Source organism: Chenopodium album, chromosome 7 (genome assembly GCF_948465745.1).
Source record: "Chenopodium album chromosome 7, dcCheAlbu1.1, whole genome shotgun sequence".
NCBI lineage: Eukaryota > Viridiplantae > Streptophyta > Magnoliopsida > Caryophyllales > Amaranthaceae > Chenopodium > Chenopodium album.
The window spans coordinates 48,245,552-48,262,599 of NC_137840.1; the positions used below are offsets into that span (position 1 = coordinate 48,245,552).

General features: G+C 38.0%; 1 protein-coding gene across 1 annotated transcript; it reads right to left on the bottom strand.

Annotated features, from left to right (window-relative positions):
- Window positions 1-1,781: 1,781 nt before the first annotated feature.
- On the bottom strand, window positions 1,782-4,694 carry LOC145640248 (uncharacterized). The gene has a single exon (XM_081691550.1). The coding sequence runs from the start codon at window positions 4,692-4,694 to the stop codon at window positions 1,782-1,784; it is 2,913 nt and encodes a 970-aa protein (XP_081547676.1).
- Window positions 4,695-17,048: the final 12,354 nt, after the last annotated feature.

Here is a 17,048-nt window from a genome sequence, read left to right on the forward strand (position 1 = left end):
ATTATCCTCAAGCGAAGAAAGAGGGGCATCACTACTATCCTCAGAGCTAGACCCAAAGGCGGTGCTTTCCCCGTCTCACTCCTGGGAGACCTCTTCACCGTCTAACCCCAAGGCAGACGCAATTCTCTCCCCGTCTCCATCTTCGGGGTCAACCTCTCCAAACCCAACATCCTCGCCGTCTTTAATACACTTAGACTCGTATTAAATCCCATCACTTGGAGTCTTAGGGACCCCGTATGTAACACCCCCAAAATTCGAGTCTTTAAAAACAATAAGAGTAACCTTTAACTTTCAAAAACCCAACCATCGAACTCTAGGAGTGTTACTGCTACACTTATTTTCCGTAGAAAATAAATGCAAAGCAAAAATAACATAATATTTAAATAAACTAAGTGGTCTAAGTTGTGGCAAAATAAAATAGTCATTGCATCAAAACTGCAATTATTTTGAAACCAATAATTGAGAGGAAATAATTAAATTCGGGAATAAACTAAATTGTCTTAGCTACATGATTATTCTAACGTCTCCTCACACGTAACCGAGTACCCTTTTACCAACCTGCAAAATAAATCAGAAACAAGAAAAGAGAGAAAACTCCCAAAAATCAGATAAACTGAGTAATTCCAACTCCATCCCGTAAAATAAATAATTTTAGTTCAAAACATTTTATACATAATATAGTCTCATAAATATTTTAATACTCAACCAAGTTCAAATAGTCACATAACATACTATTTATTTATTTAAGAAAGGGAAAGAGAACGCCAGTAAGCCGGGACTAGTCCCTGGCATCACCTACTTTACAGAGGGTCGCGCGTAATCCCAATTGGCCATAAAATAAAACAGAATGTCCCTAGTGTGCACACCCCTTACTAATACCCAGTGATTAGGAGGAAGACTAACAACAATATACAATAATTTAAACCAACTAGTAGCAACCATAACTACTAGTGGGCAACCTGTTCTTCACCCTTTCGGGTTTCATTTCCCTTCTTAAATTAAATTTCACTGAACACAAGTATTGCACAAATCAATTAATTTCAAATAACAATACTTCAATTTCAGTATTATTAGACCATAGTCATCCTACATGACATATAGACCATCATTCACGTATAATCAATCATCCAATTCCCAAGATTATATTTAAAAAAAACTCATACAATAACAAATAATCATATTTTTCGAAATTACATATACTAGTACACAAAATAGAAAACTCATATATAATATATATGATTCCATAATATCATACGATAGCACACTCATCACATAATTATATAAGCACGTATTTGACACATAATATTTCAAAAATAATTTCCTAACGGGATTCTAAAGATGATGGACATTGAAAATTACCTTGATCGTGAGTAAAATTCAAGGTAATTAACCTCCGAAACGTTCACCTAGTAGCCTCCGTTTACAAATAAACCGATGATAAACTATGTTAGTAATACTATACACGCCTCCAACTTGCCTACATATAGATATATGAAAGAAATTATCTTCTTTAAAGAAAACAAAACCAAAAGAACACGCTATCACCCTATACGATACTCTGCTATCCTTAATTCCCAAGGATAACACTTGTTTTCCACCTCCCTTTTATTTAATCTCTACAAAGTATAATATCATGCTTGGTTTAATGGCGGCAAGATGAATTATCAAATCTTGCAGGAAGTTTGTGTGGGTCGAGAGTTCCATGATCAATACTCATTAATGGGCATTATAATTTGTTTTTTTTTTTTTTTGACAATAGCAAAACATACATCAAAACTAAATTACTCATAATTCGAAAGGGTCATACGACACTTCCTAGCTATGAAATCCGCCCTTTTCACTTGGTCCCTTTGGACTTTAAGAATTGTACACCTTTGGAATGATGCACCCACTTTCTTAATTTCCTTTATCATCCAAGCAATTGAGACATCCTTACCTACACCATCTTGTAGATTGTTGATAAGCACAATTGAGTCCGAAACAATGAGAATCCCTTGCTTACCTTCCTTCTTTGCCCATTTCATAGATTCTAAGCAAGCCCATGCTTCACAATGAAGGGCCGACGCCGCCACTCCAAATTTACCCCCTTCACTAGCTTCATTTCCTTGGTTACCCTTTATGACTGCCCAACCAATCCCAGCTTTTGTAGTTTTCTTGTCCCACGACCCATCCACACTTACGGTGAAACTGTCATACCCACTCCTTTCCTTCCCCAACTGAACTGAGTCGAATCCTGGGGGTAGGCGAGGATCATATCTTGACTCAATTGTTGCATCATTAATATAACTCTCATTTTGGCAGAAAATTTGATGGTCTTGAATCGCCAAATTGATGTATTCGGTGGCAAGGCTAGTTCCCCCGTTTGCCTCATTGAAGCACCTTGCATTCCTTGCTTTCCATAGTCCCCACAAAGTAGCAATAAAAATAATGCTACGGGTACTATACTTACCATCCTCGCTATAAAACAGCAGGATATAGTGCTGAATCCACATTCGAAGTGAATTGAATCCAGTCAAGTCAGAGCAAATCGCCAGGGATCCATTTTCCCAGACCTCCTTTGCTAGAGTACACTGTCTAAACAGATGTTGGTCGTCCTCCTTATCCATTCCACAAAAATCACAAGACTCCTCAATTTGTAACCCCCTTCTTACCAGATTTCCTTTTACTGCAATACTATCATGAAAAAGCTTCCACAAAAAAAACTTCCATTTAGGTTGTATATGCATTCTCCAAATGAGCTTAACAAATCTTTCCTCCTCACCGGAAAGAGCCATATGCCCCTCTCCTTGTTCCTTTGCCAGGAAGTAATAGCCAGTCTTAACCGTAAATCTTCCTGACGGGTGGTGTTTCCAGTATAGGAAGTCATCCTCCATGGCGCAGGGGAGCTCCATGGCCAAAATCGATCTCGCACTATCCCATTCAAAACATTCTCTAACTTTCCCCACTTTCCACGCAGCTGACTCCGTGTCAATGAAATCGCTGACCTTCCATCCCAAGGACCTTCCTAGCGTTTGGCTTGAATTTGCAACTGGGATATCACCATTTACCCAAGGCATGCTAATAGCCTTAATTTTTTCCCCATTTCCAACTTTCCAGGCAAACCCCTTCTTGAATGACTCAGTCACTTTTTGCAAGCTAGATCTTCCCATTGACGGGTAACCTCTTCTCTCATAAGAACTAGCCAAATTGCATATCCCACAGGGTTGAAACCCTCTGTGAACTCTAGAGAGGAGAAGCTGTGGATGTAAATGCATTCTCGTTGCTTGTTTAAATAAGAGTGCGTTGTTAAGAGTTGAAGTACCTCGAATGCCAAGACCTCCCATGCTCTTAGGCAATTGAATAGTCGTTCTATTCACCCAATGCATACCCTTGTTTCCATTGTTAGACCACCAGAACCTTGTGATAAGAGAGTCAATTTTGTCTGCCACACTTTGTGGGAATTTCATACATTTCATAACATGTGCTGAGATACTTACCAAGACTGTGTTGATTAAAATGAGTTTGGCAGGCTGGGAGATACGTAAGGAGGCCCAAGAAATAATCTTTTCTGACACCTTGTCAACCAAATATTGAAAGGACCTGCTTTTTTTCCCCTGAATATCAATTGGAGCTCCTAGGTGAGTCCTCATATTGCTGGTCTCGGCCATGGACATAATCCTTTTTAAGGATTCCCGAGTGTTGACATCAAAACCTGGAGCAAACTTGACAAATGATTTTTGTAAATTCAATGGTTGACCAGAAGCCCTACCAAACCTGTGAAGGATGTCCTTGATGTGATTGCAAGAATCCTCAGTTGCCTTAAAGAAAAGCATGGCATCATCTGCAAAGAATAAATGCGAAATCGAAGGGGATCTTCTTGACACCTTTAACCCCTTAAATTGATTGATTTCCTCTGCCAAGTTCAGCATTCTTGAGAGGATATCCATACAGAAGATGAATAGATATGGAGATAACGGATCCCCTTGACGTAGCCCACAATTAGGGTGGAAATGATCCGTGGCCTTCCTATTAATGACAGCCTTGAAACTTACCGTTGAGACACACTGAGAAATCATTCTGATCCAGTGGTTAGAGAACCCATATGCTTGCAGGACTTTGAGAAGGAAAGTCCAGTCAACCCTGTCATAAGCTTTTGACATGTCAATCTTGACTGCAGCGTAGTTCGACCCTTTTCTCGAGTATATCAGATGCATAAGCTTGTGGCTTAGCAGAACATTATCCTCCATGTATCTCCCTGGAACAAAAGCATGCTGATTTTCAGTTATCAGTTTTGGAAGGATTACCTTAATCCTGTTGACCAGACATTTTGAGATACACTTATACACTGTGTTACATAGACTGATTGGCCTGAATTGACTAGCTTCTTCTGGGACTTTAACTTTTGGAATTAGCACCAGAAGGGATTGATTCCACTCTTTCAGCATGTTCCCCGATTTCAGAAATTGGTGAACACTATCTATTACCAATTGCCCTACCTCTTTCCAGTATACATGGAAAAACTCAGCTGTGAACCCGTCTGGCCCCGGAGACTTAGATTTATGCATATTGAACATAGCATTCTTGATTTCTATATCAGTGAAGGGCCTGTCAAGCCAAAGTCTGTCCTCCCAAGAAATCACCGGGATATCCATTTCTCTTAACAGGAGGTCAATATCTTCCCCATGGTTATCTGTGATAACCGGATTATAAACCATCTTGATGGAAGAAAGGACTACATCCTCCACTTCTTTTTGCCCTTCAACCCAAATATCGTTCCCATCTTTCAGAGTTAAAATTTAATTTTTCAGTTCCCTTTGCTTCACTCTCCTATACATTAGGGGAGTAGGGCAATCACCCAATTTAACCCAGCTTTCTTTCATTATTTGTTTCCAAAAATCAAAGCTAAGTTGATTCTCTGAAATTCTTTGGTTTATCTGAATTGTATAATCATCCCCTTCTTGGACCGAGTTGATACTTAATCCCGTATTTCGAAGATCTCTAGTCGTTCTTCTCCAATTAATACCCCAAATTTTTTTATTTTCTAAGCACCAATATTGAAGTTTAGTTCTTACCATTCTTAGCTTCCTAGAAAGTTGATACATATTCAATCCAATAATTCCAAGCTTCCAAATTGCCTCCACCAACTCTCTAATTTCTGGAAATTTGAGACACCAACTTTCAATTTGATACGGCCTATTTGAAGTATGAGCATCCAACTGAGAGTGATAAGTAATTGCTGCATGATCTGAGCAAGTTATTGGTTCATGAATTAATTTCCCATCCGGAGAGTGTTGGAACCATTCCTCCGTAATATAAGCCCTATCCAACCTCTCAAGGATTAGCCCATTTCCTTCCCTTTTATTGCTCCAAGTAAACCTCGGTCCGGCGAAAGGAACTTCCGTAGCATTGCTACTAAACCGCCAATCAAGGAATGCATCAATTCCTCTGATTATAGTAGAACCACCCAATTTATCGCTCCCACTTTCCACTTGGTTGAAGTCCCCTATTACTAGTACATTTTTGAACTCTTCCAAAAACCATTGGAGTTGTTCCCACACAATTCTTCTATGTTCTACTTGAGGCTCGCCATAAAAGAACAAAACATACTTAACGCTTCCATTAGATTCATTGATCTTACAAAGGATAAAATTTTTTGAGGAGTACAAGCATTCTACTACATCACTTGACCAAACTAAAACTAAAAGCCCTCCACTACTTCCTTCCGAATTCCACCCAAAAATCGAAGTAGGGTGCAAACTATCTAACTTACATGCCGCATTAATAAAATTCATTTTGGTTTCCGAAAAGAACATAAACATAGGTAGTTTAGATCGAAAGAGCCACACTATATAGGGAATTGCAAGAGAGTGTGGGTCATTAAAGCCTCTACAATTCCACGCCACGACCTTCATGGCTCTTTAGGGGGTTGGCTTGATCTAGCCATCTCACCCCCGGAAGAAATCCTCATCGAATCAAGCAACACCATTTGCAGATCAATATCCATATCATCCCTAATTTCACGAAAAGCCGATGTTACTTCTTCACTCTTTTGTCTCTTGAAAGATGACTCCGATGAAGAAGAGGCTTTTTGTTGATGCCTTTTGTTTTTTCGTTTTTTCTTGAGATCATCATCTATCTCTACCCCAAACTCACGAGCCATGTCCGGATCCGAGATAGCCTTAGAAGCAAACTTCTTTTCCCCTTTCTTGCTCCTTATCCATATAGCAAAACCCCCTTTTTCCGACCATCTATGTAACCGCTTGAGCCTTTTCCTTTCAAACCAATCATCATCGAACTCACTATAACGGATCGAATCACCACCACAAGAGTGTGGATAGTTGCCAATTGCCTCCCTTATCCTTTTCCTAGTATTAGCACTATCATCATAATTAAACAAGTCAGTGAAATTAAAAGAGCTAAAAGGCGATACCGGGGAACTAGGTGGATCAAATTCCGTCAAAGGGAGATTCGGCAAGCCTGCCAAATCCTCATGCGAAAGCTGTAAGAAAGGGCCTGAGTTACCCCTGGCAATTCGGTGTAATTCCCTAATTTCATCCCGCCTTGCTTCTCTAATTCCCAGAGTTAACGTAGTGCTAGCCTCAATGATTCTAGCATATTCCTCATCAGTGAGATTTTCATCCCCCATTCTCATAGGCGTCATAACCGCAACACTTGAAACTTCATTGTTTTCGGCAAGGATATTAGTAGGATATCCTCCCCGAAACTGCCATGCCTCACTCCCTAAGATTGCCGCATTATTTCCTTCAAAAACCTCTGAAGCTAAGGCCCAATCCGATATCCCAAGCGCATGGAATATAGTACCCGGACCTCCTGCTTGAATTTCTCTACTTCTTGCCGAAGACGATTCCCCTACTTCGAAGGTGGAGTCTGCAAAGAGCTTCCTCGCCACCGGCTGCTGAGTCACCGGCGCCTGGCTAACTGGCGGCTGACTCACCGGAGCACCTCCCTGCATCGTATCCTCAAGACTGGTAGACAGAGATTGAGTCTTACTCCTTATAGGATTTACCCTATTAGGGTTTGATTGATGTGACTGAGTGAACTCGGCGTACGGATCCACCCCTAACCCCAACCTCCTTCCAGGTGAAAGACGAAGGACAGGTTGCACTGGAGTCTCCTCCATTTCAATTAGTGCTGACTCCTCAATAGATAAATCTTCCTCTCCCGTGTGATAATTTTCACTATCATCACTAGTCGGTGGAGAAGGGGGTTGTTCATAGGGATGTCCTTCATCGAAATCCCATCTTTCTCGTGGGACTCTTCGAAACATGCTGTCATTCTCATGAAATTCATGGATGCGCAGATCGACCCCCGTATTGCGAAACCTAAACCTGTCCGGCAAGCCATGAATATAGTTAGAGTAAAAAGGATATTCAGCAGGACCGTACAATACCCGAATTCCATCCGCCTCTACATCATTGAGCCTACGCCGCACTCTCCTCCTTGCCGTTCTTGAGTGAAGAGGACAGCGTAGTGTTGAGTGTCCTGCACACCCACATGTTTTGCAGAATTTGAAAATCCCCTCATATCGTAAGTGAACCCAAATCACCCGATTTCCTTCCAATGGGATAAAGCACCCCGGAATGAGAGGTATTGAGAGGTCCACCAACACGCAAGCTCGCAACTCTGCCTGTAATGGAAGATGATCCTCTGTATGATCAATTTCTTCCACATACCCAATATGCCGAAAAATCTGTCTAGCCCACCCCGTGGTGAGATAAGCTAGAGGTAAACCATATACCCTCACCCAAATTCTAGTTAAGGTGAAGTTCATTTGGTGAGGAACAAGGTCCCTTTGGTACCTTCGAAAATTGATAATTCGCCCATCAATTATTGCTGTACTGACTTGAACTAAGCTTTCAAAGTCATTCACATTCATGCACTCAAACAGAAAATAAAGCCCACATCTATGGACTCGAATTTCTCCGCTTCGAATCCATCTAGAATTGACTATATATTGCACGTACTCCTCCGGTGGAGGATATGGCCCCACGAAAATTCCTATAACACAAGAATTGAAGTTAATTGCACTCTCATCTAGATTAAAATCTGGAGGTGGAGGGATTAAGGGGCCCCCTCGCAGGTCTAAGTTATCATACTCATTATGAGCATTTGAAGAAGGTCTGTCGTTTTCCATCACAACAAAGAGAAGGAATAAAATGTAAAGAGAATTTAAGAGGAGCAATAAGAAAGGAAATTAAGGGAACTGGAGTGTTTTCAGAAGAAGACAGAAGAGAGGAATAATCAGAAGGAATTAGTTGAGTTTAATTCTGAGAAATGCTTCTCATTTATAGCCAAGGGTGAGTTCTTGATAGTTGAAACGCTGTGAGCATGGAGAACAAGGCCTGTGCAAATTAAATGCCTATTACTGTAGCCGCCTATATCAGCGCTGCTCCAATCACTGAAGAGAACAAATACTGCTGGGCTCCTATTGGTTGCATGTCTTCATAGGCTGCGCTCAGAGAAATAAAATAGGGTAGCAGCTAACGAAAGTTGTTAACCTTTCCTGGAAGTCGAGGCGTTTCCTCAAGAACGAGAAAAGCCTTGTTGGAAGGAGTAAAAGTTAGTCTTGAAACCCACAATCAGAAACACTCGAGGATTAAGATCCTTATCTATCAAAAGAGCTGGAGAACTAAACCCAATAGAATTCACTGTAAGCAGATTTAACTAAAAGAAGATTATATCCAGCAGATTCTCAACTTAGGAGAATGAAACCCTAGCTGAGCTAGGAAGAGCTCACTTGTAGTGAAAGATGCTCTAACAATTATTTTCATTATAATTTGTTGAGTTTGGCATAATTTCAAAAGGGACGATCGCAGCTGTGGTGATGGTGATGATATTTGACGGTATGAGGTGTTCGTCAACGGAGTTACGGTTTTAGCGATGAAAGGTATCAAAGATTACTAGTCGTAAGATTGAAGCTTAATTGACTAATTAAAGTCATCAAAATAAAGAAGAGATTATGAGTTCTCTTACCTATTAATTTAGCTTACCAATGTGTGGAGATGAAGGGTGGAAGAAGAAGTAGTATTGTTGTTTTTGGTGAGATTCATGTAACTAAGATAAGATTAAAATTCAAATTGTAGATAAAATTAGTTTTTTTTCAATAGGATTGAATCCTACGTTGAAATCAGTTTTTTTTTTTTTTTTTTTTTTTTTTTTTTAATTTTTTTATTTACAAAATCAGTTTCTGAAAACTATCTAAAATTAGTTTCTCGAAATTATCAGTTGTCAGTTCAGTTTTTTTTATTTTTTATTTATTTTTAATAATAAATCCGAAAATATTAAATAATTAATATATATTTTAAAATAATAAATTTAAAAGTTTATACTAGTGGCAGGGTAAAGTCGTATCTCCTGATCAAAAGTAATTTCCTAAATCACTAACTAAGGTAGATAGGGAAGTAGGGTCGATCCTAAACAAGTCTTTTTACTCCTAATTAAATATTATAATCTAAATTATTTAAGTAACCAATATTAAAAGTTGAATATGAAACTAAACTAAAAAGAGTAGGAAAAGGGAGAAAATAATATATAAAAGGATCTAGGGCATAGGTTCACCAATAAATAATACTCCGGGGAAAAATAGGGTAATCAGTCATTGACATTGCATAAATAACATGATTAACAGACTCTTGCAATTTATTAACCAACATAGACCTAACAGGCTCTCGCAATTTACTAGATCTAAGTTCTTATTGAAAATAGCCTTTAATATCAAATTAACATTTGCTCGATTCATCAATTTAATATTGCTATACTTTTACAAGCCGCAATTGTAAAACATTAAAACAATCCAATAAGAAATCATCATGCAATACCAACAACCAATAATAGTCAATCATCAATGCATCAATTAACCAGATTGTAAAGGGCTCTCGCTACTTATTACAATCACACAATTAATTTATCGGTATTAAATCTCATCTCTCGAATCTTGACTTAACCATTTATAAATTAACTTGCCTATTGAAACTAGACCTAAACATTAATTCTCATCTCTCGATTCTTGAATCAATATTGTCAAACTCATGCATAAAAGATAGGCCTAATCTAGTCACAGAGCATTAAATCAATCAATAGGAAATTAATCTAGCATTGATAATCAACAACAATAATTTACCCCTTCATATTGTTTATTAGATCCCCATAAACCCTAGAAATTAAACTACTCACACATAATTAAATATAAACTAAGCAAAGCAATGAAATAAATCATGATCAAAGGAATAAAATAAATAACTAAGATTAAGGGAAGAGAAATCGTCACCAAAATAAATCTGGAATTAATCAAAGAAATAAGAACAAAGGTTTAGAGAGAGATTAAGAGAGATAAAACTAAGTAGAGAAAGAAAGTCTAAGAGAAAGGATTAAGAGAAGAAGAAGTCGTCCTAAAATCGTATTACGGAGGAGTATTTATACTCCGTACAAGAATCCTAAACTAAAACAAATTAAAACGACGTTAATCGTCTCCTAAATATACACGCGCCCGATCGGGCGCGACTTTTTTCACCTCTAATAACAATCTCGCGCCCGGCTGGGCGCGTCACCGGTCGCTCCTCCCGCCCGACCGGGCGCGCCTCCGGGCGCCAGCCTTTTTGGCCGGGCGGATCATTTGGGCCACTATTTGGACTTCGATTGGGCTCCAATTCTTCGGGTCAATCTGGTTTCCTCTTTGGGTCTTGAATACTCGGTCCAAATGCCCCGGTATCACCTCTACCGAGCCCTTAATCACCGGTTCGATGTCTCTAACCGGCCCTGGGCTATAAACTCTGGTCGTGCTTTTCCAATGCTCGTGATTGCTCCTAAATATCTCGGGAAAATACTCCAAAAGCATAAATCCCTGCAAAAGTCAACCAAATCTACGAAAACACTAGAAAACACCAATTAGTAATAAAAGTGGCTCTAAAGAGCCAAAAACACTTCTAATTATGACCAAGGGACGGGGGTAAAATACTATATAAAATGGATACATCAAACTCCCCCAAGCCAAACCTTTGCTTGTCCCTAAGCAAAGATCTCATCAATGAATAAATAAATATGCTTCACCCCTAAAGGTAAAAATCAAGCACAAAAGATCCAGGGTAAATCAAATAAACATGCTTCAAAGTCAACCAATCAAATCCATCCAATTACCTTTCTTCCCTAACAATTGTCAAACAGAGCAAACCACAAGAGCATATAGAATTCAAGACTAGTGCTTACACACTCGACTCTCATTTATGTGGCGAGTAAAAGATGTACTCGATCGCTCTCCAACCACCTCTTTAATGTGAACAATGCCCTCCCAACTCACACTCTCGTGTGTATAAAAACAATGAACGCTCAATCCTACTAGTCGACTCGAAATATGCCAAATCATAACTTGCATTGATAAGCAACACTTTCACATTCATACAATTCTATGCACAAAGGTCAGAAGGTTTTTAAAGCTTGTAATGTAAGGCTAGGGTAAAGGGTAGGATAAATTTGGGAATAAGTGAGAGAAAAGCTATGCTTAAAGAAGCCATATCCTAATAAAACCCATGATCAAAATAAATAATGATCATACATCTCCTACATAACCAACTCTAACATCAACCAAATATACTCCAATCATAATAAATAAATCCAACTCTTACAATTTCACTCATAAAAATTAATAATGGAGTAATAGAGCGAATAAACAAACTTTATTTTCCAAACTTGAAATTTTTCCATTGAGGCTCAAAATTATTCTTTACAAACCTCCAACTAAAACATTTGAACATTTTTTTTTCTTTTTTTTTTTCTTTTGAAGTTCGCTTATTTTTCCACAATTTTTTTTCTTTGAACTTCTCTTTTTTTTTTCATAATATCATGCTTTATTTTTTTCAAGAAAATATAACTCTCAAACTCATCAAAAATAAACATGAACAATCAACAAAACTACTTCTCAAAGTCTCACCCAAATTGTGCAAATAAATAGCACACTACAAACTCCCTCACCTCACTCATTAATAGCTCCCCCAAGCCAAGCTTGGGACTAGTAACCAATGGGGCAAAAGAGGCTTGTAATATGGCTAATAAACAACAAAAAGTCAAGGCAACAACATGGGTAGCAAGAAGGGAACAAATGTATCTACAATATCTAGAGGTTACCTAAAAGAACAAATGCCTTCGTCCTCCACAATGTGCATAATAATGAATCATATAAACATTACTTATAGTTGCAAACCAATACTCAAATTCATTGACATACCAAGAAAAATAGAACTATCACACATTTCCTAACCAAATCAACTAGTCAAGCACTATATTCACAAGTAGTTGGACAAAATTGACGCATGTTAAGGTTTCAAGACAATCAAACATCAAATCATGATCAACTAATCCACAATGCTTATCATCAAATACTAGGAATCAAAACAATTTTTCTCAAGTAAGGGGCACAGGGAAGCATGATTTACAATTCATTGGAACAAAACTAACCTAAGAAAGTAATAAAATCTAAACTAAGAAAAAATAAAAATAAAAAGAGAAGAGAGAGAGTGAAAGATGTACCATACGAACACGAGAACCTCCCCCCAAGCTAAATCAGACAATGTCCTCATTGTCTTAAAGGGAAGCTAGTAGTCAAGGTGACTACTCTTCATCATCACCACATCAATGTCACCAAAGCCTCGAGGATTGCAATGCATCTCTTTGGAACAAAATTGGGCAAGAAAGAAACAAAGTGTTAGTGGGAAAAAGTTCAAATTTGAGTCATGTGCACTATTCTGATCATAACTTTTTATTTATAAATGATAATACAGTGATTCTAATTTTATTGGAAACTAGACTTGAATAGCTTTCCAACGACAGGTCACACGCAAAAATCGAATAAGAAACGCAAAAGTTATGGCCTGTCGAAGTTGACGTAGTTTGCTGACGCGTACGCGCGCCCGATCGGGCGAGATCTGCCCGATCGAATACGAGTGCAGTTCCAGCGTGATTGAAGCCTTCTCTAGCTCAAAATCTGCACAAAAATAAACTCCCACAAGCATAAGTTACACTCTCCCTACCTCTCTATATAAAAAAAATAAAAATTAAAATAAAATAAAATAAAACACACACACAAAAATAAGAAAAAAACTAAACTAAAAAGCAAATTAAAGTACGGGTTGCCTCCCGCAAAAAGCGCTAGTTTATCAAGGTCCCGCTCGACCATACTCTTTCTCTCAATCGGAAGAATTCAACGCCTTGAGTAACTTATCAAACGCTCCTGCAAACATTTCATTAAACACTATATAGGGCTTAATTGCAAGCACATTAATTCCTACAAAGAAAAGGTTAGGAGCACATAAAGAGAACTCAAAGTAGAAAGAAAAATCAAAAGAGGGAGATGAAAATACACCACAACCTTCTACTTCCTCCGCTAAAAATTTAGAATTAATAGAACGAACATGGAGGTAATCATTGTCTTTATCATCCAATAATGACTTGAAAATTTCACCCTTACGAATAACCTCATCATCAACAAAGGAATTTTCAACCACCGTTTCTACAACTAATGATTTTTCAATCACCGATTCGTCAACCAATGATTTTTCAACCACAAATTCTATAACCGACGGTTCTTCATCCACAATAACATTCATATTATTATTATAGTGTCCGTAGACTTTTTCATCAAGATCTTTCCAATAACTTTCATTAGCAACTAATCGTTTCCGAATATGATCATATGTATATGGAAAGACTCTAAAATCATCTGGAGCACGCACAAAAAACTCACTATAAGGGCATTCAAGATTTTCATGACAAAGACGTTGACAACTACAGTAGTTAGGTGCTGCATAAAAATTATATAATTCTTGTAGTGACATAAGCATGGATATTTTCAACTCATAAAAAAAATAAAATTAAAAATTAAAAAAAAAATAATAATAAAAAAAAAATTAAAAATAATCTAGACTCTAATAATAATTAGAAATAAAAATAAAATCGTTTCCCCGGCAACGGCGCCAAATTTTGACAGGGTAAAGTCGTATCTCCTGATCAAAAGTAATTTCCTAAATCACTAACTAAGGTAGATAGGGAAGTAGGGTCGATCTCCACAGGGAAACAAGTCTTTTTACTCCTAATTAAATATTATAATCTAAATTATTTAAGTAACCAATATTAAAAGTTGAATATGAAACTAAACTAAAAAGAGTAGGAAAAGGGAGAAAATAATATATAAAAGGATCTAGGGCATAGGTTCACCAATAAATAATACTCCGGGGCAAAATAGGGTAATCAGTCATTGACATTGCATAAATAACATGATTAACAGACTCTTGCAATTTATTAACCAACATAGACCTAACAGGCTCTCCCAATTTACTAGATCTAAGTTCTTATTGAAAATAGCCTTTAATATCAAATTAACATTTGCTCGATTCATCAATTTAATATTGCTATACTTTTACAAGCCGCAATTGTAAAACATTAAAACAATCCAATAAGAAATCATCATGCAATACCAACAACCAATAATAGTCAATCATCAATGCATCAATTAACCAGATTGTAAAGGGCTCTCGCTACTTATTACAATCACACAATTAATTTATCGGTATTAAATCTCATCTCTCGAATCTTGACTTAACCATTTATAAATTAACTTGCCTATTGAAACTAGACCTAAACATTAATTCTCATCTCTCGATTCTTGAATCAATATTGTCAAACTCATGCATAAAAGATAGGCCTAATCTAGTCACAGAGCATTAAATCAATCAATAGGAAATTAATCTAGCATTGATAATCAACAACAATAATTTACCCCTTCATATTGTTTATTAGATCCCCATAAACCCTAGAAATTAAACTACTCACACATAATTAAATATAAACTAAGCAAAGCAATAAAATAAATCATGATCAAAGGAATAAAATAAATAACTAAGATTAAGTGAAGAGAAATCGTCACCAAAATAAATCTGGAATTAATCAAAGAAATAAGAACAAAGGTTTAGAGAGAGATTAAGAGAGATAAAACTAAGTAGAGAGAGAAAGTCTAAGAGAAAGGATTAAGAGAAGAAGAAGTCGTCCTAAAATCGTATTACGGAGGAGTATTTATACTCCGTACAAGAATCCTAAACTAAAACAAATTAAAACGACGTTAATCATCTTCTAAATATACACGCGCCCGATCGAGCGAGGCACCGCCCGATCGGGGGCGCCTTTTTTCACCTCTAATAACAATCTCGCGCCCGGCCTGGCGCGTCACCGGGCGCTCCTCCCGCCCGACCGGGCGCGCCTCCGGGCGCCAGCCTTTTTGGTCGGGCGGATCATTTGGGCCACTAGTTGGACTTCGATTGGGCTCCAATTCTTCGGGTCAATCTGGTTTCCTCTTTGGGTCTTGACTACTCGGTCCAAATGCCCCGGTATCACCTCTACCGAGCCCTTAATCACCGGTTCGATGTCTCTAACCGGCCCTGGGCTATAAACTCTGGTCGTGCTTTTCCAATGCTCGTGATTGCTCCTAAATATCTCGGGAAAATACTCCAAAAGCATAAATCCCTGCAAAAGTCAACCAAATCTACGAAAACACTAGAAAACACCAATTAGTAATAAAAGTGGCTCTAAAGAGCCAAAAACACTACTAATTATGACCAAGGGACGGGGGTAAAATACTATATAAAATGGATACATCAACTAGCAAAGGAAATTTTAGGGTATTAGATCGTAAGGGGAGTACTCTCCCGAATCAACTTGCATGTCTTCCCCCTCAACCGGCGTGATTTCATCAGCCGGTACCTTCAATGTACCGTCTCTCCTCCACCGTTTGTTTAGTTCGCGCCATTGTGTCCTACACAGACATGGAGACGGTTGGTGTTGGGGATGTACAAGGCCGCTGCTCCATACATCCAGAGCCGTCACCCCCAGTCCTAGACTCACCCGTATCAGGTGATGAATCCATTTATTGAGCCAAAGTGGGTATAGACGGTACCTTAAAATCTGACTCTTAAAGGGGTCAAGCGTTGACCGGTTGTAGCAAGCGGGTCGAAAGTTATTTGGCTTGTATATAGCAAGAGCAGCAACCAGCTGGCAGACGGGAGAAAAAAGGAGTTGTTTGTGTTTAATTCAAATAGTGGTCAGAGTTTCTCTCTCTAGAACTCCGCTCTTTGATTTATCTCTCTTAAACTTTTTGGAAACGTCCAAAATAAGGGGGGTAAAAAGCATATATATAGAGGGATACATACAGGGGCATCTCTGTAATTTCCCTAGAATGTGAAAAGTTATATTTCATAGTTAAAATCATTCAACCAGTTGTAGAGTGACATGTGTCACAAATGTCAAGTAGCCTGCCATATCACATCTGTGAGGGGCAAATGTTTTGAGTAATTTTTATTCATGCCACTTGGACCAACCAGCAGGTGTAGGGAATATTTCAAGCATTACCCCTAGCTTGAACCCCACTTTGATCATACACGAAAATACGGTGGCGTCCAAAAGGAAGAAGATAGAGCAAAAGAGTCGCCAACAAGTTTTAGGAACTTGTAAACCGTTCACGAGGTGACGGTTACACTCCTTAACGATCCAGGAGATCGTTAACTCCAATAGGTCTGGAACCATGACTGGTAGTTCGGGGATGAAGGTACAAATCTAACCTAAAAGAGATTGAACCTGCCCTAATAATAGGCCTCTACTTTATTCTGATCGTATTCATGTGCGCTTTCTGACTAACATGCAATCAATAGGATTAACCCTAAACCTGTTTAATCTATGTTGGTTGAATATTAATGCACAAATAAAACTATTATTGGCGATCACTTGAATTATAATCAAATTAACCCTAAACAAAATTATTAATTATCTTATTAAGCATGATTACAAGTACCAATTCCCTTTAAACATGCATAAAAGGTATGATCAAGCAATAACAATAAATATCAAGAAACATAATAATAATCATAATCATAATCATCATAATAATAATCATAATTATCATAATCATGTTAAAGCATAATAAAAGCAAGATCCTAGGCATGATACTAACAAGATTAATAACAAACCCTAGCATGTCACTAAACAATAAAGATCAAAGCTTTAGCCCTAACATG

What these genes read in the sequence shown, in the direction of transcription:
- LOC145640248 (XM_081691550.1), bottom strand. Translation starts at nt 4,694, where the DNA reads ATGGTTTATAATCCGGTTATCACAGATAACCATGGGGAAGATATTGAC.